The sequence below is a fragment of the Equus caballus genome, chromosome 8 (genome assembly GCF_041296265.1).
Source record: "Equus caballus isolate H_3958 breed thoroughbred chromosome 8, TB-T2T, whole genome shotgun sequence".
Taxonomy (NCBI): domain Eukaryota; kingdom Metazoa; phylum Chordata; class Mammalia; order Perissodactyla; family Equidae; genus Equus; species Equus caballus.
In genome coordinates, this window is record NC_091691.1 from 27,108,598 (window position 1) to 27,134,338 (window position 25,741).

Genomic DNA, 25,741 nt, shown 5'->3' on the forward strand with positions numbered 1-25,741 from the left:
TACAACACCCAAGGGGGAGGTCACAGTCCTGTCTGCCGCTTGCAGCTGGTCCTCAGGGGGTGGTGCTCACTGTGGTGACTGAATGGCCGAGAGGTGAGCTGATGTGCCAGCCAAGGTCACCTGCTCTGGAGCCCAGGCTCGTCCCCCACCCCTGGGGTTTGGGAGCGTCAAGGAAGCCAGGAGCATGGGCAGGCCCCAGTGACCTCCGGCTGGATGGAGAGTAGGTGATGGGCTGGTTACTTCCGTGGGGACAATTCCCTAACAGACGTCTCAGAGCCGGGTGGCTTTGTCCCCAGGTCACTCTCTGTCACCACACAGACTGGATTCACCCCTATTGGGATCAGCTTTTTCAAGTCTGCTCCCACTGCCGGCTCCTCAGCACCCCGGCGGTCTACAGAAAGGGAGGATGGGGACAGATTTTGAGTCGGAGACTGGAGACATTTCCTCCTGGAGTGAATACAGCTGGAGAAAGGGAAGAAAAGCCCTTTCCTAAAACCGCCGGGACTGCCCTGGAAGGAATGCAACTGTCCAGGCAAAATCCTTTCTCCTCCGTGCTGTGGCTCCTCAGGGGGAAGCTGGTGGACAGGGGGAACGGGGGGAAGATGGTTTCAGGGATTTCCAGGACGGAGGTCGGCGGCCCGGGCTCGCTGCCCAGCCCCGCACAGGGGGGCGGCTGTGCCCCGGCTGTGTCTCCGGGCGGTGGGGGAAGGGGAGGGGGGGCGTGGGGGGGGCGCTCTGGCCTCCTCTGGGCCACTTCCCCGGCCGTCCAGGGCACAGGGAGCCTCACTGTGTTGGGTGCTTCGCCCACGGCCCCTTTGCTGCCTAGGGTCTCTCTCTGGCCCTGGCTGAGGTCTGGGGGAGGTGACACCCTTTCTCGCCGAAGCCCACCCCTGTCGGGGCGGGGTTTCCGATGCTTGCCAACAAAGAATCGGGTCCTATGCGTCGCCGTGCCTCGTCTGGCGGTCTCCCGTCGGGAAGCCCCGGGGCTGGGTTCCAGTCCCCCACTTGCCCTACGTCGCCCGCGGCTGGCTTTCAGCTCCGGGAGCGGGAACAAACCGCCTGCCCGGCGCCCGGCGGGGCTCTCCTCGGCCAGCAGGTGGCAGTGCCGCCGCGCTCGAGCCCGGCCCCGCCGCGCGTCCCGGATCCGGGCCCCGCGCATCCCGTGCCGGGTCCCCGCGCATCCCGGGCTGGGTCCCCGTGCTTACCCCGCGCATCCCGGGCCGGGCCCCGCGCATCCCGGGCTGGGTCCCCGTGCTTACCCCGCGCATCCCGGGCCGGGCCCCGCGCATCCCGGGCTGGGTCCCCGTGCTTACCCCGCGCATCCCGGGCCGGGCCCCGCGCGTCCCGGGCTGGGTCCCCGTGCTTACCCCGCGCATCCCGGGCCGGGCCCCGCGCGTCCCGGGCTGGGTCCCCGTGCTTGCCCCGCGCATCCCGGGCCGGGCCCCGCGCATCCCGGGCTGGGTCCCCGCGCATCCCAGGCTGGGTCCCCGCGCATCCCGGACCCGGGCCCCGCGCATCCCGGGTTGGGTCCCCGTGCTTGCCCCGCGCATCCCGGACCGGGGCCCCGCGCATCCCGGGTCGGGTCCCCGCGCATCCCTAGGGCCGGGTCCCCGCGCTCGCCCCGCGCCGGCCCCGGCGGCCACCGCCTCCCGGAACGCTGCCCTCTGCGCCTTCGTTCCCGGGCTGACTCTGCCTCTGCGAAATAAGCTCTGAATTAAATTTGAGAAAAAAGGAACTGAGGGTTTTTTGGGTCTTTTCCCCACCAAGATCGCCCAAAGCTGTCGTTGAGGAGCGATTTTACCTAGAACGGGGTCCGTGGCGGACCCCCTGGGGCCAGTGTGGGGAGGAAGGTTCTGTTTCTTTTCGCGCGCTCTCTATGGGTTTTATTCTGCAGACTTGTGGGTCGTATTGTCAGTCAAAGGCAATAATGGAGCCCTGCTCTGCTCTGAGTGAAAGGAGGGGACTGAGTCTGGGACGTCAGCAGCCCGGGGACCACACACGGGAAGACAGGCGGAAGCTTACAGGTTCCAGGAGCCAGCAGAGAACAGCGGTTAGAGCCTGGACTCTGGAGCCCAGTCCTGGCTCCACACCTTACTTGCTGTGTGACCTTAGGCTTGTTTCTTGACATCTCTGTGCCTTTGTTTTTTAATCTATAAAATGGATATAATACTATTTATATAATTATATAACAATATTAATAATATAACAATATGAGCATAATATTGTATCACAGGATTGCGTAAAGAGTGAATACACATAAAGCAGTTACAGCAGTGACTGGCACATAGTAGGCACGTGACAATTCCTAGTTATCACTATTATTATAACTACCAATATTTCTCTCATTGGATACTAATGACAAACTTGTGATAATTCTCAACCAATGTGGATCTCTTTCTCTGAAATTTGGCAGCACATATAACTTATATCAGGTACACTAACAATACATATTTTACTCTTATTGTTATCAATTTTTTAAATGTAGATTTGTCTTCTCTTCTCAATTAAAATTTTAAGTTCCTCAAAAGCAGGCTGTGCCTCCCGCCTGTCCCTTTGGTCACAGCTCTGCGTCCTGGGGCGCCGTTCCCTCTTGGCGGTCCCAAGAAATGAATTCAGAGAGAAAATAGACTTAAGTTTGTGGCGTTTTTTGTGGTGGGTGAAAAGGGGTTTTCAAGCAATTGAATAGTCAACAGGATTGTGAGAGGATGTTAACGTGTCTGAGACCACGTTGTTGAAACACTTAACCCTTAGAAAACAGTCTTAATGATTCACGAAAGCAGATTATTGAGGGACAAGCTAGAAAATTGGACATTAGTGTCCCTTCCTGTAGTTACTTCATGTGTTGGAAAATAGCGGACTGCGTTAAAAAAAAATGAGAAAGAGAAGGAAAGCTATTCCACGAGTGATTTTGGACGGACCCAGCTAGCATGGCTTAATGGTGCGTTATCGTATTTGCCAAGTGCTTTTTCTGCATCTCTTGAGAAGGATTGTATGATTTTTATCCTTCTTTCTATTAATGTGGTATATCATTCATTTTTTAATTGTGCAACACCCATTGTAAATGCAAATATAAGTGCAATTAACCCGATTGGAGAATCCTCAAAATGACACAATTCGTGTTTTGTAGCTCATACGTGCATATGCATTTTCTTCTTACCAAATCAACGGAAATGCTGCCCAGAACGAGCCAGCTGTTTTTATTTCACTTCTTGACAGGCACACATTCTACCAACATCCTCTCCCTTCAGCTCTCTGATGACTAAGGAAGGACCCAAAGGAAAAGGAGCTGTCTTTCCTTTTCCTTCCGTGTCATCCATTTTCAGCATAAGTTGTTGGCTAATACAGGAAAATAAGAGGAGTAAGAAAGAATAGGATAGGATTTCTTGGCTGGTTGTGTTTCTTAGAATGTCCTTGCCTTTTTCCTGCATCTGAAGCAACTTCTGGTTTGAACAGAAAACATGGCGTCTCTGAGCTGTCAGTGTCCCTGCTTACTTGTCGTAGAGACAACACGCTTACCTGTACTTGCTTTGAGTCTCATTCAACTGCCACGCCTCATGGGTCCACGGAATTCTGTGCTCATGGGGCATTGCAGGATGCAATATGCAGATAGGGCAGTGAGGACCCGGAGACAAGCATGTCGCCCGTCTCTCCTTTGCTCATGTGCGTGCTTCATGGTCTCGTTAGATGACTTATGAAGCACGGGTTCAAAGATAAAACTCTTAAGAATTTCAGAGGTCAAGGGTGTGACAGCAGAGCATTAAACCAAGTGCGGGCCCTTCTGAGCATGGAGCCCTGTGGGACTGCATGGTCACACGCCCGTGAAGCTGGCCCTGTGTATGCTTGCTTGTCACTGCCCACTGAGGTCACTGCTGAAGACTCAGTACCCTAAGGAGGCGTAGTACGCCTGCAGTGCACGTTGGTTTATTTTGGGCCCTGGGTTCAGATTCTCCAACTTGTGTTTCAAACAGATTATCTCAAACTCTAAACATGTTTCTGCAGGGTAGTTGTTAAAATGTCTGGTTTGTAACCCCAGACACAAATTCCTGGTTTTTCTTTTTCAGCACCAACAGAGTTGAGAGTAGTACTGGCTGTAAAGATGTCAGCCTCGACTTGGTGTGAACGGTTTCATTTGGGTGATAGGGCGGATTTTTATGTTGTGTCCTACAATGGACATCCTTGTTCTTCTTGTCAAAATGGTACCCTGATGATGCTACAGCTGATCTCTCTCCAGCTCCTGGGAAGAGGCACATGACTTTGGCTGAGCCAATCAAAACAGGCCATTCCCTTGGCCATAGCAATTGGTTCAGGGATGAGCATGTGATCCATCAGAGACAAGGAGACACACTGAGAGTTTATTCCCTCAACTTCAGGAAAGTAACCCTCACGGTTCTTGTTAGATTTGAAGGAGGAAAATGAGAGGCTCAGTGACACGAATCTTGCTGCGACATGGAGATCGAGGATGAAGCCAGCTCCATGGAAGAGAGCAGAATTGTGGATGAAAATGCATCTTTACAAAAACTTTAAAAATTTACTTTCAGTAAAGCTCACTTTTTTTTGGCGTATAGCTCTTTGAGTTTTTGACAAATGCATAGGGTCATATAACTGATACAGCAATTCGGACACAGCACAGTTCCATCACCTCCGCTCCCAATCTTTTGTTTTGAATTTTTATAGTCAAACCCTCCCCAACCCCTAGTTCCTGGCAGTCACTGATCCCACTAATTTTGATTTTTCTAGGATGGAAATACATGGGATTGTACAGTAGGTAGCTTTTTGAGGTCACCTTCTTTCATCCAGCGTAAGGTATTTGAGATTTAACCATGTCGTTACCTGTATCCATCATCTCCTCTTCTTTATTGCTGAATAGTATTCCAGTCAATGGATGTGCTACCACTTGTTTACCCTTTCATCAACTGAAGGACATTTATGAAGATGCATATTGATGACATTAAGTGCTGAGTCAGCCAGACCTGGAGCTAGCCTACCCCTAGCCTCTCCAGCTATGAGTGCCATTAAATTCCAATTTTGTTTAGACTTGCATGGTATGGGTTTTCTATGGATTGAAAGAATCATTTTTGATATCAGCAATGACCAGATGAATTAGCAAGGAGTCCAAAGTCATGTGCTCCACGTGTTAATGCAGTTGCGTAATAACAAGTCACGTTACTGGGCTCCCTCATAGCGTGTCCCTGATGGGTGGCAGTAGGTGACACCCCATTTGATGCAAAGGGAAATTGAATCTTAGGGGGAGGAAGTGACTTGTCTTGGTACATAAATTGAGCTGATGGCAGACCCGGGACTCCAGCCCAGGTGTCCTCTGCCCCTCGTAAGCCTCAGCTGCCTCCCAATCAGACAGCGGCAGAACTGTCAGCCTCACTTAGTGAATTTCCCTTTCTTATTTAAACAATCTCTGAGGCGTCCAATTTAGAATAAATATAAATGGAAATTAGAACAAGGTCATCAACACTTCTTACTGTTTAACAGCTGACGGTGCCTATAGGAGGTCAAAATTACTGTCACTAAGATCTATATAATCTGTTTAATGATGCTCCTTCTACATCTGGTGCCCCATGGAAACCTCTCACGTTGCCTTAACACTTTTGTTTCTCTCAGTGTCTAACTTCTTCTTGCAAATAAAAGCACAGTGTCCATTAGGGAAGGGCTGTACAATTTGTTCCAGCTTTGCAGTGGGAGCAGGATCACAGCTGTTCCAACTGTTAGCCTGCCCAACGCTGTACTAGTTAAGTATCACTAGCTGCTGTAATAAATAAACCCAGCAGTGGCTTAACACACTGAGAGATGACTTCCGGCTCACGTCCAGTGTGGGCGTTCATATTCGGCAGGTGACTCTCCTCCAGGTGGAGACGCAGGGGCCCAGGCTCCTTCCAGCTTTTGCCTCTGCCATGCCCTGGGGCCTCAGAGTGCCCTGTTTCTCACTAGTGGAAGGAAAAAATATCAATTTTGGCTTCAAAGTGATGTACAACACTTCTGCTCGAATTTCATTCCAGAACTAGTCACGTGGCCGTGCCTGGATGCAGGAGAGGCTGGGAAAGCCCCCGGCCAAGCAGCCATATCCAATGCTGTGGATGGAAAGGTTTTTATTTTGTTCTGTTGTGTTCTGACAGGCAGCCATCTCTCTCACAGACATGATGCCTCATTGTCTAGATTAAGGCCACTCTCCTCACCCCCCTACTCAGGTTTCCAGCAGTCTGTTCAGTGCTGTCCCTGCCTGCATGGCTAGTTTCGGGTTCATGCAGACAAAGCCGCTCACCCTCACGGTCACGCATGCGTCTGGAGTAAATTAAACGGTACAGCCCAGCTTTCAGAGAAAGATGATAGCCTTCCATGCTCTGTCTCTTTGATCTCCCTCCTCAAAGTCAGCCCTGTCTAGCCGTTTCTGCTTTCAGTTCTGCTGGTGATCCTTTCTGTAATTCTGCATCCTATTCTCCTACTTCTGGAGTGAACGACTTTAGACAGCAGTGCCCTCTCTATAAAAGAGGAGGATTTTGCTGGTTTACACGCCTCCTTATTTTCCTTTCTTACCATTTACTGTTGTGTTTGGCCCCACGTCACAGAAACCCCTGGTCACAGGAGCTAAGGCCAGCAGGAGCTTTTTGCTTTATTAATCCTCTGATCTCCTGCTGTGGCTGCTCCTTCCGACGTCCTGCATCACTTTCTCAGCGTGTGATGTTGGCGCTCATGGTTGCACGGTGGCTGTTGCTCCTGCATCCCCTCTCAGGATGCGAGCACCAACACCCGCATTTGAACGCCTGGCATTTCTCTTAAGAGTTAATTCAATTTCCTTAGAGAAGAGTTGATTTTTGACTGGGGATAGATACCAAGCATTCTGCCTTTTTCTCAGAGTGGGGACATCGGAAAGAGGTCTGCCTGGTGTGGGCGTCTATCTACAGAATTTAGTCACTCTCCTGGTTTTCAGCCCCACTTCTCACCCCTGACCTGAGTCTATGTGCCAACATTGAGTAGAGAGTCCCTCTGGGGTCCTGGTGGGCATAGCAGTCCCTAGACCATCTGAGGCACATACAGAATATTCTGGATCAAGGTTTCCTCTGCTGTCTTGCCCATCAATGCACTGTCGTCCACTTATTTTCGTTCATAAATTTGTCAAAATGTTTTATCTTCAGATGGTCCTCCTCTGTTTCTCTGGTTAATAAGTTTATTCCTTTTTCTACTTTTACGCTTTTATTTCTGTGAAGTTTCTGTGGAGTTGAGAGGAAATGAGTGTGCTCAGTTTGCCACTTAAAATCAAATTCCCTATTTTTCTTTTTAAAGGAAAGGTGTCAATATTTCTCTTGGCTTGAATAAGCAAGACATGTTCATTCTAGAAAAGTTGAAAACACGTAGAAAAATACAGCAGAAAGTTGAGAGGCATCCAGAACCCAAATGCAGACCCTCAACTCCGGGTGACAGTCCAGTTGGCTTTTGGCAGAGCAGCTCGACAAAATGATTCCAGGTGAACCCAAAGACAAATGGCAGGCAGGTCCAGCTGGCAGGATTGTGAGAGTAATCCCTCTGTATGAGTTTGCTGGGGCTGCCATGACAAAGTTCCACAGACTGAGTGACTCTGACAATAGGAATTTATTTTCTCACAATTCTAGGGGCCAGAAATCCGAGATCGAGATGCCAGCAGGGCTGGTTTCTCCTGAGGCCTCTCTCCGTGGCTCGGGGATGGCCATCTTCCTCCTGTGTCCTCACATGGTCTCCATCCGTGTCTGTGTGCTCATCTCCTTTTTTGATAAGGACACAAGTCCTCTTGCATTAGGGCCACCCTAATAACTCATTTTACCTTAATGACCTCTTTACAGACCCGATCTCCAAACACCATTGCATTTTTTTTCAGTAAAACACCCCCAAACTGTGAAGTCAAATAAAATACTTTTGCTGGCTAAATTCAGCGTGTGTTAGTTTTCAACATCCATCAGATTCTCACTTCACATTATACACCAAAGAAACTTCAGATGGTTCCCGAATGAAACGTAATACTTGATTACTTTGCTAAGAGGGTAGACCTTAAGTATTCTCACTCTCCACCCCCGCAATCAAGCTAATCACATATCTATCGCCTCATCTGATGCATATGTGAATTAGCTTGATTGGGGTGATTATTTCACAATGTACATGTATAACAAATCACCGAATTGTACGTACAATTTTTATTTGTCAAACATACCTCAATAAAAAAGAATTAAATGTAAAACTGTACATTCACACTTGCGTATACACACACCCGACATGGAAGCCAGAGTGGAAATAGAGTGGAGTGTGTATTTGACGTGGGATAGTGGCGACGGACTTTCTCGGCATAAAAGCAGTGGTCCACATCATGAAAGGAAAGATAACACTCTTCGTTATGTTATAAACTATGCGCATTGGCCTTTGGTCGTCTCTGTAGAATATTTGGACCCCCAGATCTTGCCAGAGAATAAAATCTCAAGTGCTCTGCTACGTCCCTCTTTCTAAGACCTCGGCTTAGAGGGCAGAAGGGTAGGATTCTCTAGGGTTGTCATCTGGATTTTATTTTTCTGTCAGGCCAGACCATCCAGGAGCTGCCAACTGTCTTGGCGCACACTCCTTGTCCTCCGCAGAATCGCTTTTGCTTGACTGTCCCTCAGTGTTCCATCCCGCCTGGCTCGGAGAGCCCCGTAGGAAGCATGCTAATAAACTCCCGGGGCATTGTGGGAATGCTGTTGTGTCCCTCCGGGTTCCTTCAGGGGCACCCCCCAGAGGAATCTCTCTCAGAGCCAGAAACAGCTTTGCTCCTTGCTTTCGTCTTGTGGACAGTGTCCAAGCAGTGACCTCATCTCGTGCTTTGCGAGCTGGGAGGTTCAGAGGCACATCTGCGGCTCCCTTTCGTCAGTGCCCTCAGCCCTGACAGTGTGGCTGTTGCTTGCTGAGCTTTCCTCTGGCAGCAGAACCTAGTGGCGAAGAGAGTGAACTCTGTCTGGAGCTGCACGCTTGGACGGGATTCTGCCTCTGCCACCTACTGGCAATGGGATCTTAGGCGAGCCACTTAACCTCCCTGTGCCTCAGTTTCCCCATCTTTGAGTGAGGGTAATAATCAAATCCTCATAATCAGGAAGATTATGAAGATTAAAACAGTTAATAGCTGTGAGATGCTTAGACTACTGCTTGGTACATGATAAGGATTATATAAACGATGACGATGATGATGATGCTGGTGGTGATGGTGACGACGACCATGACGATTCCATTCTTGTTTTTTCTTTGCCTTATTTCTCGTATTTTATCTTTTCTTACCACTTTAAATTTGTAGTTGTATCTGACCCTTAGTGGACTTGCTGGTATGTGACTCAGGACTTGCCCTCACGAGAATGCATGCCTGTTAATTTTTGAGTGTACACAACGCACGTACTGTGTACCCAGGAGTGTCCTCGAATTTTCAGAGTGCTGTTCTCCGAATTTTCACCGCTGTTCTGTTGAGTCGTTGAGAGAACAGAGAAGAAATTGGGCCCCACCTGAAAGCATTTAAATCGGTTCTGGGCGCAGGGCCAGGTATAATATATATGTTCTGTGCCACGTGTGTCTACTCTGCAGCCAGGGTTGAGAATCCCTGTCTTAGAGAAGACGGGAATAGTTTATGCTGTGACACCATGTCTAGAGGAGTTTACCTTCGTGTGGAAATGAAATAGGGTCCACCTCCCCCTGAATCCCACATTCACATTTCAGTGGTCTCCCTGTCATCTCCCCTTTACCTTCACTCACATGTGTCTGAACTGAATCCTTATCTGTTCCCTTCAGACTGGATGCTGTGCCTGTATTCTTATTTCATCCATAGCTACAGACGACAACGTCTAGGAGTCCTCCACGACACCTGCCACCCTCTGCAGCCTCTGACGGAGACATGGCTTCTTTTCTGAGAACGCCCACTTTCTGGGTTTTACCTTACACACTTCTGCAGGGTCTCCGTGTCTCCCTCTGGACAAAACGGAATTACAGGACTGCCTGGAGATTGGGGAATAAGAATTCTTCCCTCCTCCAGCTTCCTCGATACAGAACTGCACAGGGTAGTGGTTAGGGCGCACACTGTGGAGCCAGTTTGCCGGGATCCTGTCCTAGCACCGTCATTTACCACAAGTGTGACTTAACCCCTTTATGCCTTAATTTTCTCTTCTGTCAAATGGGATCTGTCAGTTGTGAAGGTAATGTCTTTTAGTTCCAAACTTACCTTTCTATTCTGTAGTTGGCCATGCTGGGCATCTGCAAACCACATTTCTCTTGGCCGGTTGTTTCCTGTTAGTCTCTGCCAATGGGGGGCGCTAGACCAGACTGCAAGGCTAGGGCTGGGAGAAGGGACGTCTCCTTCCCATCTGCTTCCTGATTTCCCCCGCCTGCTTCTTATCTGCTTCCTGTTTTCTTCCTGTCTGCTTAACTTCTGCTTCCTGGTCCTGTGAACATCCCATGTTGGCCACACAGGGCAAGCAAGCTTTAGAGTTGAGAAGAATCTTGGGACAAAGGCAGGCATCGCTCCTGCCTGATGACTGGCTGGCACGGGTGGCCTTCCTGTCTGTGTGGTCTCTCCTTCTCTCTCAGCCCCTGGGGTATTTTTTCAGGTTGAGAGAGGCAGAAACTCGTCTGACTTTTTCCATCTTGCTTTTATCCTGGTGGCTTTTGAATTCCGTAGTCAAGTATTTGCTACCGACTTTTGGTTCTGTGGCCAATGACTGGTTTCAAATGCTGGGATGTGGAAGAGTCTGGTCCCCAGGGTACCAGGAAGGGACGCAGTTGGGAGCAGGGGCAAACTGAATGGGAATGTATGATATCATGCCACCACAGCTGGTTGTTAATGAATAAATGATCACATGCTATTGGCCTCCTCCATCCAAGAGCGTTTAGTCCAACTTGTTGCATTGGCTGTGCCTCCTGAGGCTCTAGGATGTGCAGGATGCTTCATAGGTAGCACTATTCTTCCACAGTTATCACTACCATAAAAGCATGGGTCCCCGGCTGTTTGGTGAGCAGCGGGGTTGAGATGCCCTGGATCAGTTGTACCGATTTTTCTCCTCTACCTGAGAGTCCAAGCTGGTAACATGTACCTGGGATGGGAGACATAGTCACCCGTGACCTTAGAGCAACAAAACCCTTACCAGCTGTACGGGGATGCGTCCATGAGCCTGGTCTTGTGAGCCCTGGACTCCAGCTCCTTCAGCTGACCTCTGTACGGCTAACTCCCCACCTCCTCGTAGAACCGCCAGGCCAGTTGGCCTTCCAGCAGTGCAGAGAAGTGGAAAGCCTTTGGAATCAGACAGAGCTGCTTGGAATCCTGGCTTGGACCATGTTCAAATTGCTCAATTTCTCTGTGCCTCAGTTTCATCATTTTCCGAAAGGGACTAAGACTCCTCATCTCACAACTGTTGTGATAATCAACCGACGCAGTGGTGAAACATGCCTAGATGTGTTGGTGCATAGCGGGTGCTCTGAAAATGGTGTGTTTCTTTTTTAAGGGGTATTTTCTCCTTGCCTGAGAAGAGTTGCAGCTCTTTGCTTGGCAAACCTACCAACCAGCTTAGTGACCACGGGGATAAGATATTTGAGAAGGAAGTGAATGGAGTGATAACGTGATGGGCAAATGATGTGTTAATGGTAATGGCATCTATTAACAACCCTGGGAAGAAGCCAGAGAGAGACTCAGAAGGAACACAGTGAGATTTTTTTTCTCTCAAGCTTGAAACCGAGGCAGCTTAATTGATGGACATTCATTCAGCAAATATTTATTTAGTTTCTTCCGCTAGATCCTGGAGATTGAGCACCAAACTGGACATCAAAGTCTGTGCTCTCGTGGAGCCAGAATTTTAGGAGAGAAAATGGACAGTAAATAAGTGGACTAGTGAAAATACAAGGGCTAGTTTCAGATGGTGACAGTGGCATTGAAGAAATATAACAGGATGACGTGATTAGGGACTGGATGCATTAGTCAGGCTTTAGCCAAGAAAACAGAAATCACTCTAGTTATTTCAACAGAGGGAATTTAACAAAGGGAATTAGTTACTCAGGTGATGGAAGATCTGGGATACCAAACTGGGCATGGCAAAGTACCATCTGGGCATGGTAAAAGGATCCAGAAATTAGTGACAGCAGGAAGCTGTTACCACCTCTTAGACTGGGGTGACGAGGGAGGGAGGCTGGATTATTAGACCCCAGAAGCTGGAACCATCCAGAAAGGATTAGAACTATTGCCTACAGGGAGCTGCGCCCATGGAGGGGGCTCTTTAAGGGGCTGGAATCACAGAAGAGACTCTCTCTACTAGTAAATACTGCAAGGAGGAGACGGGGGCTCCCTCCCTCCATCTTCCACCAGAGCCTCTCACTGGCTGACCACATCCGGAAGCCAGGGAGCAAGGAGCTTGGGGAGCGTAGTTCCCAGTCACTCAGAGAAGAACAGGGCCAGGAGGGTCGCTGGTCAGAGAAGCCGTCCCTGAGCTGAGAAATCCTGACGAGCAGCAGCAGCCTGCTCTGCTCACACGGGGGAGATGAGCTTCCGCAGCGAGTGTGCGGGCGGAGAGAGACACGGGATGGCGCTGAGTGAAGCCGTGTGGACGGGTGGGAAACAGCAATGAGCAGGAAGGGTCTTCTGGTTTGTTCCTCTGCCCCAGAGACGACATCCACGGCACCGTACTGAATGGATGTGAATGTTTGCCAGGCCTCCCTCTAGCTCCTGGCCAGCACAACCGTGAGCTCAGTGTGGGGTCCCCAGGTGTCAGTGAATTATCAGCTACTAGTCAGGGCTGCACTTGGACAGATCAGTGAGGAATTTCTCTGGCTGGTGGTTTTCAAAGCCCTGGACACCTGGCCTACCGAAAAGAGAGCCTTCTACACCTGGCTGTCCATGCCTGAGATGTCATGTGTGAATTAGAAAAAGCCTCAGCTGCAGAAATGTCACCGGCCTTTACCCTCAGGTGGGTGACCAGTGGCCACAAGATGGATAATTAACTTCCAGGTGGGGCTGGCGATGTTACTGAAAAGGTTTGTGAGTCTGTGGGTTACAGTAAGTTCACATTGTGCCTTCGTGGGGCTCGGGGATCCAGGTCCCACCAGTCCTGACCAGAGCACAGGCCCGGGAATATGATCTGTGCGCCAAGCTCAGCAGTGATGTCCATCCACACACTTTGGGTCACAGAGTCCCTGCCAGGATTCCCAGCGCCATGTAAGCTGCTTCATTCTGGGAGGTTGTTAGTTTCCCCGCGCTCTCTTTGGGGACTCCCTGGAGCCATCTACGGTTGGTGGCATGAGTCAGAGCATCCTTTAGCCGCAGATCATCTGCCTGGCGCACCTTGTGCTCTTGACGAACCTGGATTTGATTCTCTCTTGGCTCATAAGGGGGCAGTGGTGAGAAGCCCTTCTCAGCTGAGCAAAGCTGTCCTCATTTCGTGCTCTCAGCACCCACTCCGTTCGTTCAGGGTGGCGGAAAGCCCTCGAGGAGACCAGCGGACTGACTAGACCTCATTTCGCATTCAGAATTCCGGCCACTTGGTCCCCCTGCCAGTGGGAAGCAGGATGGTGCCACTATGTGACATTTGGGGATGAAAGGGAGGGGTGTTGGCGTCTCAGGCCATGGATCTGTTTCTCAGGACATAGTCCTACAGCTTCATAAAATGCTCCTAAATTCGGATATCATATTTTGTTGCAATCTGGCTTGAGGACAAAATGAGGCCCTGGCTGCTGATGTTTATGGCTTTCCATATAAGCTTTCAGACAAAATTTGTATTGCATTTTGCTTGAGTTATGGTGGGACAGGATTGTAAACCTCACACTGTTATTTCAGATGAAATGGAGGCTGTGGCCACAATAAAGAAGAGAGAAAGCAGAGCTTTAAATTGCTTATAAATCAGTTTTTGAGAGGTGCAAAATATTGACATAAATGATGAAGAAAAAAAATAAACCAATCCACAATGAAAACAGAGCATATTAAACTTTGCATTTATTTAAATTTCCTTTTCCACACTTGTAAATAAATTAGAATTTAAACCTTGCCTTGGGCTCCTCCTAAATTTTATGAGGAGGTAGAATTTGAACCTGTCACTTCCAGATCTGGTTGGCTGTGTGCCCACTTAGCCCCCCTGAAGGATATTGTCACGCCACCCGAGACAGATGTTCCTGCCGCCTGTGGTCCTTGTTGCCAGTTAATTCATGGGCAAATTCACCTGGCATTTAACTTCCTGGTTTGGAGAGAGGAAATAAACCAACAAAAAACTAATTTAAATTTTATCTGGAATGGTGCTTCTGCAATGCTTGACATTGTCAGAATACAAATCCCCCCTTGGTGGCGGCAACAGCTAAAACTTTCCTTGAGATGAGGCTAATTCTTCAAAGTCATTTCTCCCTCGTCTATCTTGGATCCAAATCCTACCCAATCTATAGGATGCCTTTTGGAGGAAATCCAGGTCTATGCTATGAAAGTGATGAGATTGTGTGTCTGTTTATGTATATATGGAAATACATATGTGTTATGTACATATATATTTTTTAAACATATTTGGGATAATTTAAAGTTTTGGTGTCTGCCTTTTCGCTGAGCATGTTGTAAGCATGTTCTCATGACACTATGTGTTTGTGGAAGTCACGGTTTTGATGACCGCCTCATATCACACACAGCATGGCTTTAATCACTTATTTAATCATTTCCTCGATGATGGGTTTTCAGGTTGCTGTTATAAATCATGCTTGTGACTAACACACTTGCACATTCATCTCCTTCCCAATCTCTTGATTATTTCCTTAGCACGAATTCTAGGTGCAGAATTACCGGGATGGGCATTTTGAAGGGTCTTTGTGCAGTTTCGTAATTGCTTTGTGTGGGTTAGCCGTGCCCTTCTCCAGAGTTTGCCAGCTCCTCGGGGCAGAAACCACTTCCATTTTGTCCCTGTGATAGCCCTACCTGGCCCAGGGCTGGGCACATGAAAGTGAGCAGTAAATACAGTTAGATAATTGGAGGAGTGAATACGTGATAACCCTTCTCTTCCAATGACTCATCCAGCACAGGACTGGCCGTATCGATGACACTTAAGGAGAAATTTCTAAATTTCTTTCTTTTTTTTTTTTTTACAGCTTTATTGAGATATCATTGACATATAAAAAGTATATATATTTAAGGAGTACAATTTGATTTTGATGTATGTATACACATTGTGAAATGACCATCATAATAAGCTAATTAACGTATCCCTTATCCCTACAGTTACCATTTTGGGGGTGTGTGTGTGTGTTAAGAAGATTTGATTCAAAATCTATCCTCTTAGCAAATTACAGTATACAATCGAGGATTAACAATCTGGTCACCTTGCTGTATGTTAGATCTCCAGAAGTTATTCATCTTGGGCAGCTGAAACTTTGTCCCCTTTGACCAACATCGGCTCATTCCCCCTTCTCCCCAGCCCCTGTCAACCGCCATCCTACTCTCTGCTTCTATGAATGTGACTATTTCAGATTCCGCTTATAAGTGAGATCATGCAGTATTTTAAGGAGAACTTGCCTTCTGAACATTTTCTTGGAGAAAGGAGGCATCAGCCCCTACATGGTTGTATCTTTTTCACAATCTCCTAATTATAACTTTCTCATCCTCTGGGAAAGGAGAGCTCACCAAGGATAGCCCTGAAAAAGCGGACAAATATTTAAATCAATAGAAAATCGAATATTGCAGAATTTGTCATGGCTGCAGAAAAAGTGTTATCGGGAGTGAGAGTCAGAGGAGTGGCATTTAAGTGCCTTTTACCATCCAGCGATGCTCCATTTTAAACACCACCGCAGGTCCCATTTCTTCATGCACCCATTGGAGGCCAGCTCCAGTGGCAGAGGTTTATTTCAGGGCGGGAAGAATCCTTGTCAGTTCTTGGCCTCATCTGCTGACCCTAGTTCCTGGTGGGCTGTCTTCAGTTTGAAAAAGCTCATTGGGTCTTTGCTGTTTGTGTTTTCGCATTTGAAAGAAACACACACATACATATATACACATGTTTATGTACATGTATATATTTTAATTAACAAAGTAGTACCTGGTTGCTGTAACAAATTTAAAGACAGTAGAAACATAGATGGTAAGAAGTACCAAGAAACGTAGACGGTAAGAAGTAAAAATCTTTCTTTTTTGGTTTCTCTACACATACAAACATAAATATATAGGTACATTTACATATATACATATAGAATCCTAACAAGTTACCCAAATAGGCTCATATATGATACATTCATAATTTTTTATACTTAATGACATATTGTGGACATCTTTTCAAGTATGTTCATATAGCTGTGCCTCATTTTCTTACGGCTGCTTGTCATTCCATTGTAAAAGTGTGGAGTTCATCTAGTCTCCTACGGACAAACCTTTGAATGGTTTAAACTAATAACTAATAATAATAGCAGGTAAAGATTGAGCATTTATGTATGCCAGCCCTGTTCTAAGCACTTCATATTTATTAACTCACGAATCCTTACAATAACCCAATAGGGTGGAATTTCTGTTTATATCCTACTTTATATGAAGACATTTGAGGCACAGAGAGGTTAAGTAACCTGCTTAAGATTGCTCAGTTAGGAAGTGGCAGAGCCAGGATTCACATCCAGGCCTCTGGGTCCAGCACATGCACCCTCAAGTTTGCTTGTTTGCAGTTCAGAATGATGCCGCAGTGACATCCTTGTAGATAAAGAAAGCTTTATGCATTCTCACCAGTATTCTGGAAACAGAGATTTCCGGAAGCGAGAGTACTGAGCCATAGTCATACCCACGTTTCAACGAGACTCATGGAGATGTCTGAATGTCCTAGCTGATGCGACAAACAGGAGCGATGGAAAGAAGCATAAATATCAAAGAACTAACATGTCCTATACGATGGTCCCCCACCAGGTTGTGCCCCGGGCTTGTGTGTGTGTGGGGGGGTGTGTGTGGGGTGATTACAACCAAGATGACCGTGAGCCTCTGAGTTTGGGGCTTTGCAAAAACAAGAGGAGGTGATGCTGTCCCTCGGGGGTATGTTGAGCCCCAGGGCTCCTGGATCAGTGGTCCTGGGGCTCCTTCCCGCTGCGCCCTGGAAGTTTTGGAAGACCCACTTTCCTTGGTTGTGGGCCTCGCGCAGCGGGGAGCTGGGAGGGGCGGGTGGAGAGGCACCGCCCCCGTCTGGCTCCCTGCGGGACCCGGCTTTACCGTGCGTGTGCTCTGCTCTCTCTGCAGTGTCGGAGAGCCGCGGGATCGCGGACAGCCTCCAGAGGTTCTCCTCGCTGCCCGCTTACCTCCCCACGAGCTTCCGCGTCGCGGGCGCAGAGGCGGCCTTCTTCCTCAAGGAAGCCAACCAGGACGTCACGAGGAACGCCAGCCTGCAGGCCCGGACCGAGGCCTTCTTCGTCTACCGGGCCAGGGCGCCCCCGGCCGTCAACGCCAGCTACGGCCCCTTTTCAGCCCTGAAGGTCATTCCCCGGGAGCTCCTGCTGCCTTCCACGCCCTTTGGAAAGACGAAGTTCCCCTTCAACTGGAAGCTGAGATCCCACATCCTCGACAGCTCCATCTACTCCAACAGACCCAAGGTGCAGACCCTGTTCTACGTCGCCGGCATGGCCTGGGAGGACGGTGACCCCGCGGAAGACCTCCCGTGCGTCAAAATGTTCGCCTTCCCAGAGGCCCGGGAGGTGGCGGCCAGCTGCCGGCTGCAGGGCGCCCCGGGGCTGTGCGTGGCCGAGCTGGAGCTGCTGCCCGAGTGGTTCAGCTCCGGGCTGGACCTGGAGCCCGAGGAGGAGATCCCGGCCCTGCTGGGGGGCACCGCCATGGAGCTGTTCTTCGCGCTCTACCCGGCGGACCCGGCCGGCCGCTGTCCGCTGGAGGAGGACGGCAAGTGGGACAACAAGATCCACTCGGGCCAGGACGGCCCCCGGCAGGCGTCCGAGGCCCGGGAGCGGATCGGCAGCGTCGTGGTCTACCCGACGCAGGACGACCTGAAGTGGGCCCTGGTGAGCCTGGACCCGAACGTCGTCGTCTCGGTGCCTCTGAACCTCATCCGGGAGGGCGACGCGGCCACCTTCTTGGTCTCCCTGACCAGTGGCTCCGTGGCAGACCACTTCACCCTTCGGTAAGAGGCTTTGCCGGGCTGGTGCAAGGGGGGTCCACTCTCGGTGACCTGTGCATGGTCAGTTATCAAAGTGGGTGTCGATCATTTGCTGAGTATGCGGCGTAGGGAGCAGACTTACAAACACGACACAGAGACCCACGCAGCACAGCGGACCAGGCGCGGTCCCGCGCATCTCTATTTCCTGAGCTCCGCAGGTGGCTCTGGTGTGAAGCCGGGACTGAAAACCACTGCTCTGAGAGCGGCCTCGGGCTGTGGGGTCCCAGGGCTCCCCCTTCAGGAAGCCTCTGTGAGCTCTCGCGTGAGAGTCCGAACCTCTCGCTGCCCCTATGACGTCCCAGGCAGAATCCTGTAGGGCTGCGTGGAGGTGGAGGCTTCGTGAATGGATTCCAGTTTCCAAACACAAGAAGGAGCTTTCTGAGCAATGTCTCAGACCCTCAGTTTTTCATCAGCAGAGAGACCTTTGGTAAAGCACACCAGCAGTCTCTATCTGTATGATGAGGACCCGGTTTTAGGATTGCAAGAAGGGGGGAACTTCTCTGTGCTAGGGGGACAAGCCTGTCTTTAGCTCATTTTGCTCACAAAGGTCCCTGGAGAGCAGTAGGATGTGGCTCTGCCATATACCAGCTGTATGTCCTAGGGCAGGTCACCAAACCTCTCTGGGCTTCAGTTTCCTCATTGGTAAGATGGGGAATAATGATGGGCTCTATCTCCCGGGGTTGTTGTGAGGATTAAACAAGTTAATAAAGTTCTTGGAACAGTGCCTGGCCCATGGAGCGTCCTCACTGACGGGCAGCCTGTGCTGTCTCCAGGTGTCAGCCGCTGAGGTGGGGGACCTAGAAAGGCAGCGTAAGGGGGCTTGTTCTGCGGGGGGGCAGGTGAGGGGGGGAGGGCAATTAATCAGGAGTCCAGCCTGTCCTGACTCTGCTGGAGGCCAGCGCAGGTCACGCCTATGTGGAGGCATGTGCTCAGAGCTGCAGCAGGATCTCGAGGCCCGGGCACACCCCAGGTGGGCTCAGCAGCCTGCAGGCAGTGGGGGTCCTGCTTGGAGCCCTGGAACTAGTCTCGGTGGTACCTGATTTAGAACTTAGTGTGGACCCTGCCCTGTGCTGGTCACTCCATTAATGGGGCTGTGGTGACCTAGAACCCAGTTCTTGCTCTACAGAGATATTTTCAACACGAGGTGGTGCCGGATGCCCAGTGTAGAGCAAAACGGCAAAGAAAGGGTGTCCACACTCGTGCCATTCCCTGCTCCCTCTGCCAAGGCACACATAGCCAATCGACCACAGCACTGCAGCACGCCTGCTGCCGTGACAGACATTATTAATCCACTGCAGCACTTCACTCTCTTCGCCAAGGCAGACATCACTAATCGACTGCAGCATTGAGCCCACCACTCCAGGCAGCCCCTGCCAATCCTAGTGAGGTGGAGGGGTTGATGGTTAAGACTAAACTCATTTGCCATCCCTGGTATGGAGAGAACATTGTTGGGGAGAAGTTCGAGGGAAGGGAGAGCAGATGGCCTGGTGGTCAGGGAGGCCCTGGAGCCTGGTTGGGAAAGGCCTTGCAGGCCAGGGGAATGACTTAAACAGCGCTGGCTAACTTTCCGTCAGGACTTAGCCTAGTCCAGGCCACATCCTGTGTTGTTTACGTGAGCTGACTCCCAAACTCTGACAACAAACAACTCAAGGAGGAAAGTACTACTCTCATCCCCATTTTCCAGAGGCACAGAGAGGTTAAGGAGCTTGCCCAAGGTCACACAGGGGACCTTGGTGGGTGGGGAGGGTGGGTGTGAAGCCCGGTGGTCTGGCTCTAGAGCTGTGCCCTTCACCCCACAGCCCACTGCCTCTGGAAGACAGGCAGGGGCAGCTGCTGCACCCTGGGCTGCGTGGGGACTGGCCATGCCAGAGCGGAGGGTGAGTTTAGGGAGGGGGAGCCTGACGAGACTGGAAGAGGATCCAGCACGCAGACTGTGGAGGGCCCTGAAGTGTTACCTCATTGGCAAGTGGAAACCCCTCCGGGTGTGTTTTCTCCCCACAGAAGTTAACTCTAGAGCTGAGGTGGGTTCTAACGCTGGCTTTGCCTCCAGAAGGAGGTCCAGCAAGCACCGTCCGCCAGGAAGCAGGAGCCCCGGGGACTTCTGGTTGGGCTGTGGGCTTCCAGCACTGTGAGGGCTCCTTCCTTCGGGGAGCCGTCTGGATTCCAGTTTCTTACTTGGGCTTTGGAGCTGCAGGGGCAGGAGAGGGAGAGGGACGAAGAGGACGCAGTTCCACCAAAGGAATGTTCTCACATCTTTCTCTAAACTTGAGTGCCGTCCCAAAGCACCTAGGAGAGAGTTTGCAAACTGGCGCCATGGCCAGAGCTAGCTCACAGACGTGTGCTTCGTTTAGCTCACATGGCATTCATTAAAATATTTAAAAGAGTTGCCAACTAGTAACAATAGGGAGGCTTCACAGACCATCTTCTTGGAAAGTTTGGAAGATTCAGCCACTTGGCAACAGTCGGCTGCAGTAAGGAGTGGCTTCCCTTTTAGATGTCCCACGCATTGTCCAGCTCACCCCAGTCCTCACCACTCCTAACTGTCTCACACCTGGCCCACTGCACTCACTTACGTTATCCGTCTGGCTCCTGTGGGCATCTGAATTTTGAAACTCTTGATAGAGTTTTGGAAAAAAGGGGATGCAGTGCTACAAAGGCGGCGGGGGGGAGGGCGAGATTCTAATCTCCGAAGGCAGAGACGTCGCCACCTCGCTCCTTGTGTGTTTTGGGATGAATCAGAAGGGACCAGTAGGTGCCTCACGGGAAAGGGAACCGCCCCTCCATCGTCACTGGCGTTATTTAGTGACTTCCTTGCTGCATGTAAAGCACTTAGAGGAGTGTCTGGTGCACGTTAGGCGTTCAGAAAGTGCTCGTTGGTATTATTATTTACTATCATTGATGCTGTTATTGATACTATTTTGTTAATTGATACTCTTCATTCATGCTTTTAAATTTTTATGTGTGTGTCTGCCAGGCTCACGTTGTGTCTCTTATGGTGTATTACAGCCACTGTACAAAGTATTGTTTATGTCCACGTTATGGATGTGGAAATGGGGGCTCAGGTGGGTTAGGGGTCACCTGTCTGAAGTCCTGCAGTGGGGGAGGGGGGAATTGGGGTGTGGATCTGCGCATGCGAGTTGAGAGCTCCCACGGGAAACCACTCTTCTGGACTATTCTGCTTGTCTAGAGCAGGACTGGTCATTTCCTATTGAACCTTCTGGATCAGCATCTGGAGTTTCTTGCCTCCGTGGTTTCCTAGATGTGATGGCTGTTTAGTTATTATTTTTTTATTGAGGTGTAATTGACATATAACATGTTAGTTTCAGGTGCACAACGTAGCGGTTCGATATTTGTGTATGTTGTGAGATGATCGCCACTAAGTCTAGTTATCATCATTCACTGTACAGAGTTACAAAAATTTTCTTTTCTTTTTCTTTTTTCTTGCCGTGAGGACTTTTAAGGTTTACTCTCTTAGTAACTCTCAACTATGCAATACAGTATTGTCAACTGTAGTCACCGTGCTGTGCGTTACATCCCGCTGATTTACTTGTTTTATAACTCGAAGTTTGTACCTTTTGATCCTCTGTTATTTATTACGCTTTATTTTGTGGCTGGAGAAAAACGCACTGAAATTGTGGAAATAGGTGAAGATCACCCAAATGAGAAGCAACAGCAGCTGTTTGTTCAGAGCCTCTTGTACACCAAGGGAGCGGCCGCCATCGCTCGGTTTGGCGGAGACCCGGGCGGGCAGCCAGCTGGGAAGTGCCCGGTGGACACCAGGGAGGGCTCAGGCTGCTTGCTCGGGGGGCTGCTGGCGTGGGGGAGCAGGAGGAGGGCTAACTGGAAGTGAGCGTCTTGTGGGATGGGTTTTGCTTCCTTTGCGGGCCCCGAGCTGGAAGCAGAGGCGGTGGAAAGGGAGGCTGGCCGGTGTGGACGGGTTCTGACCTTGCTGGGCCTGTGGCTGCAGAGGCTGCGGCTTGGCCCTTTGGCCTGTTGGCTGCCAGGTGGTGGGTCCGAGTTCTGTTGCTGTCTGTGGTCCATTGTGTATCCATTCTTTCAAAATAAAGCACTGTTTTTAGGCCTAGGGAAATGTGTTATTTCCCTACATAACTGTCTGCTTTAATCGTATCTTTTATGAATGAATCGTGACGTATTTCATTCTGGCTCAGATGAGCCCCTGGGTCAAAGCGTGAATGTGCACGGGATTTGCCGAGATCTAATTTCAGAGTGGAAGATGGATGGAAAGGGGAGAGATGGGCGCGATTTTCTCATGGTGCACTGCTGTCTCAGACTCAGAGAAGGGCCAGTGTGAACAAAAGTCAAATCGGTTATTCTCTAATATGGAAATAGATACTCTTAGACATTAGTACCTAGAGATGACTGTGCATTGAAAAAGCCTCTCAGCAAAGGGTCGTGAAGTGGGGTTTGGAGGCGTCAGGGCTGCCGGGAGGGCAGTGGCAGGCTGGATTTGGGGGGAGATCTTTGTTACACCTCTAAGCAGCTTTGAAATGTTATGAAATCTCCCCTACTCCAAACGTGTGTCTGAAGCTGAGAGAGGTCCTGGAAGCTTCATCTCTGATTTCTTAAGGCACCTCTTTCTTGGTCACACAGAGAACCTCCTGGGCTGATCTCTCAACCTATTGGGCCGCAGAGCCCACTGGTTAAGATCTCGGACTCTGGAACCGGACTGCCTGGGTTGGAATCTTGGCTCTGCCACATACCAGCTGGGGGACCTTGGGCAGGTTACTTAACCTCTCCGTGCCACAGTTTTCCCATCTATAACTGGGGACTGTTTATGCTTTAAGTGACTATTTATGAAGTGTTAACTTTGTGCTCCGCCATGTTCGCCCATTTCACTTGCTGGCCACCCCATCCTTCTGGTTGCGCAGGCAAAATACTAATAAACCATAATTACTTTTTCCATCCTCTGACACCCCACATCTGAGCCGTCAGCAAGTCCTGGGGCTCTTCCTGTAGAGTATCCACCATCTAGCTGTGTCTGCTGCTGTGACCCAGGTCAAGACCAGGAGATGAACATCGGTATAATATTATGAGCGAATCTACAGACATTACTGAAAACGCCAGTTGTTCCTGTCACGTCCTTTTTCTGCTCCAGGACCCAGTCCAGGATCCCACGCTGCGTAGAGTTGTCACACCTCCTTAGTCTGCTGAATTCTGGTCATCAGTCTTTTATTTCTCTCTTTCATGACCCTCGTCCTTTTGGAGAGTGCTGACCGGTCGTTTTCGAGACTGCTCCTCGGTTTGGTTTTGTCTGAGGATGTGCACGTTCGGCAGGAGCACCAGGGAAGTGCTGGCTCCTCGCTGGCTTTGCTTACTTGGTTAAAGTGGTGTCTCCTTGGTTTTTCCACTGAAGCTTTGCCTTCTTCCCTTTTGTAATTAGTGGTAACAACATCTGGAAGATGCTTTGAGACTCTGCAAATATCCTTCTTCAGATAATACTTTTGTGTGTGAATTTTAGCATCTGTCAATGATTCTTGCCTCAAATGTGGTAATTCTTAAATAAAGCAATTAGAAAGGAATCTGATAGAAGAATCTTGGCTCTTCCTGGTCGCTTCTGGTTTGAATGTTTATAAAGAAGGGGGATAATAGCAATTAGTCACCACGGAAGTCATTAGACCTTTTCTGCTGGGTGCTGAAATTAAGGAAGATCGTCTGTGCACGCAGGGGCTGTAGAAGGCTTTAGGGAGAAAAAATTCTTGACCTGGAGCATTAACTGGCAATGCAAGGTACAGAATAAGTCCCTGAGGAAGTGGCATGGACAGCAAGTGACGTCAGAGAAGGGAGATAAGTGCAGTCCTTGGCGATTAACCAGGGCGAGCTTCCTGGAGGAGGTGGCTGTGGAGGATGGACAGGTTTTGATCAATTAAAGGAAAACAGGAAGGTTTGTGGGTAGGGCAGTATGATCAAAGAGTGTGGTGTGCCCAGGACGCTCTCTGGAGGCAACTTTTCTCAGTCCTTAGAATCAGTGAGGTTTGCAGTCCAATTTCAACTCCCACTTATGGGCTGTGTGACCTTGTGCAGGTTACTTCACCTCTCTGAGCCTTGCCTTCCTCTTCTGTATAATGAAACCAGCACCATGTCTGTCTTTCGGGATGGCTGTGAAGAGTAGAGGAGAATGCAGGATAAAGCAGGACGGCACTTAGCCCAGCACCTAGCAGCAGTTTTACCTGTGATGCTTTGCGCCAGTCTTAGCAGCGGCTAAGTGGATTCTGGAAGCTGCCCCATGATCCACTATAGGGACCCCAATACCCACCACATCCTAGCAGCAGCAATGGTGGCTCCTGCTTATTGAGACCCCATCACGTGCCAGGCCCCCCCGTTAGATTCCTGTGTGCGTGGTCTCCAGCATCCTAGCCACAGCTCGGGAACTTGCCTGTTTCCTCTACTTTGACATGAAGAAATGGACTCAGAAGCACTAGGTCACTTGCCCAAGGGTCACACAGCCAGAAAGTGACAGCGCCAGGACTGCCACCAGGCCTGCCCCCTTCAAAGCCCACGCCGGTCTCATGGTCCCTGTTTTGTATGTGAATAATCTCGATGCTTACTTTCCCGCTTAAAAAAAATAGCAACTGTTTGGTGAATGTTCCTCAGGTGGCACCCAAAATCCAGGCTTTATTAATTTTTCCCCCAAGTAAAGCTCAGATTTCCCTTGAGGAGGCTGCATAGACGCAGATGCTCTGAAATCTGCGCTCTTGGAGCCCAGATCAAGCCTGGAGCTTGGAGCTGAGATGTCGGCAGAGCTTAGACAGGAAGGCGGGCGGTTATTTCCCGATCAGAGTGTAGCCTGCAGAACACGTGTAGCTGGTTCTGGCTGTTGTCTGCCGCGTGCAGTGGGCCTGTGTCCGTCAGTCAGCACGCGGTGCGGACCCCCGACGCTGCCCGTCGTCCCTCCAAGCGCGCTGGTGTCTGAGAGCTTGCCAGAGGCTGGTGGCAACGAGCGTCAGTGTCAGAGGTGGGGGAGTTCCAGCTGCGGGAGGGGATTTTGATCTGCGTGGAGAGCTTTATCTCAGGTCGCAGTTTTGGAAAACGGGAGCGTACCTAGATTATGGCGGTGGCTGAACATGTAGTGAACACTTAGTTTGTGTCAAGCCACACTTAGGTGTTTTGTCACTTTAACCCTGGAAGTCATGCTGGGAGGTGGAAGGATTCTCTTCGGGGCTTCCTCACAGACAAGGAGACCCTGCCTGCCCTCTGCTCTTTGGGATGCTCTCCTGCCTGAGGGTGCAGTGGAGAGAGCGCCGAGGGCCAGCAGGAAGAGCGGCTGCTCCTTCGTGCCAGGGCTTTGTGGCAGGGCCACTTGTCTGCAGGTGGCTGGTGCCTGACCTTGGCTGACCTTGGCATCCAGCCTCAAGACTTCTTCCCTCTCTCTGTTCATGCTTGCCCCGTCCCTGGGCACCATCTCCCTGATTGAAATGCTCGCAGGGCGTGCACATCCAATGATGTGTCAAGCATATCACTACCAGTCTGGCAGCCTAAACATCATTGGATAACTGTTTGTGTGTGTGTGTGTGCGCGTGTGCATGTGTGCGTGCATGCGTGTGTGTGCATGTGCATGCATGTGTCCGTTTGGTTTGGCCAATGAGAGGCATTGACCGGAGACC

General features: G+C 50.0%; 1 protein-coding gene across 2 annotated transcripts in view; it reads left to right on the forward strand.

The window, feature by feature from the left end:
• TMEM132B (transmembrane protein 132B) overlaps positions 1–25,741 on the forward strand; it is a 354,765-nt gene that overhangs the window by 128,542 nt on the left and 200,482 nt on the right. For both annotated transcript variants that reach the window (XM_023647326.2, XM_023647325.2), the window contains exon 2: positions 17,195–18,083. In XM_023647326.2, the coding sequence (XP_023503094.2) occupies positions 17,195–18,083 (889 nt within the window). The remainder of the gene's footprint in view (positions 1–17,194; positions 18,084–25,741) is intronic.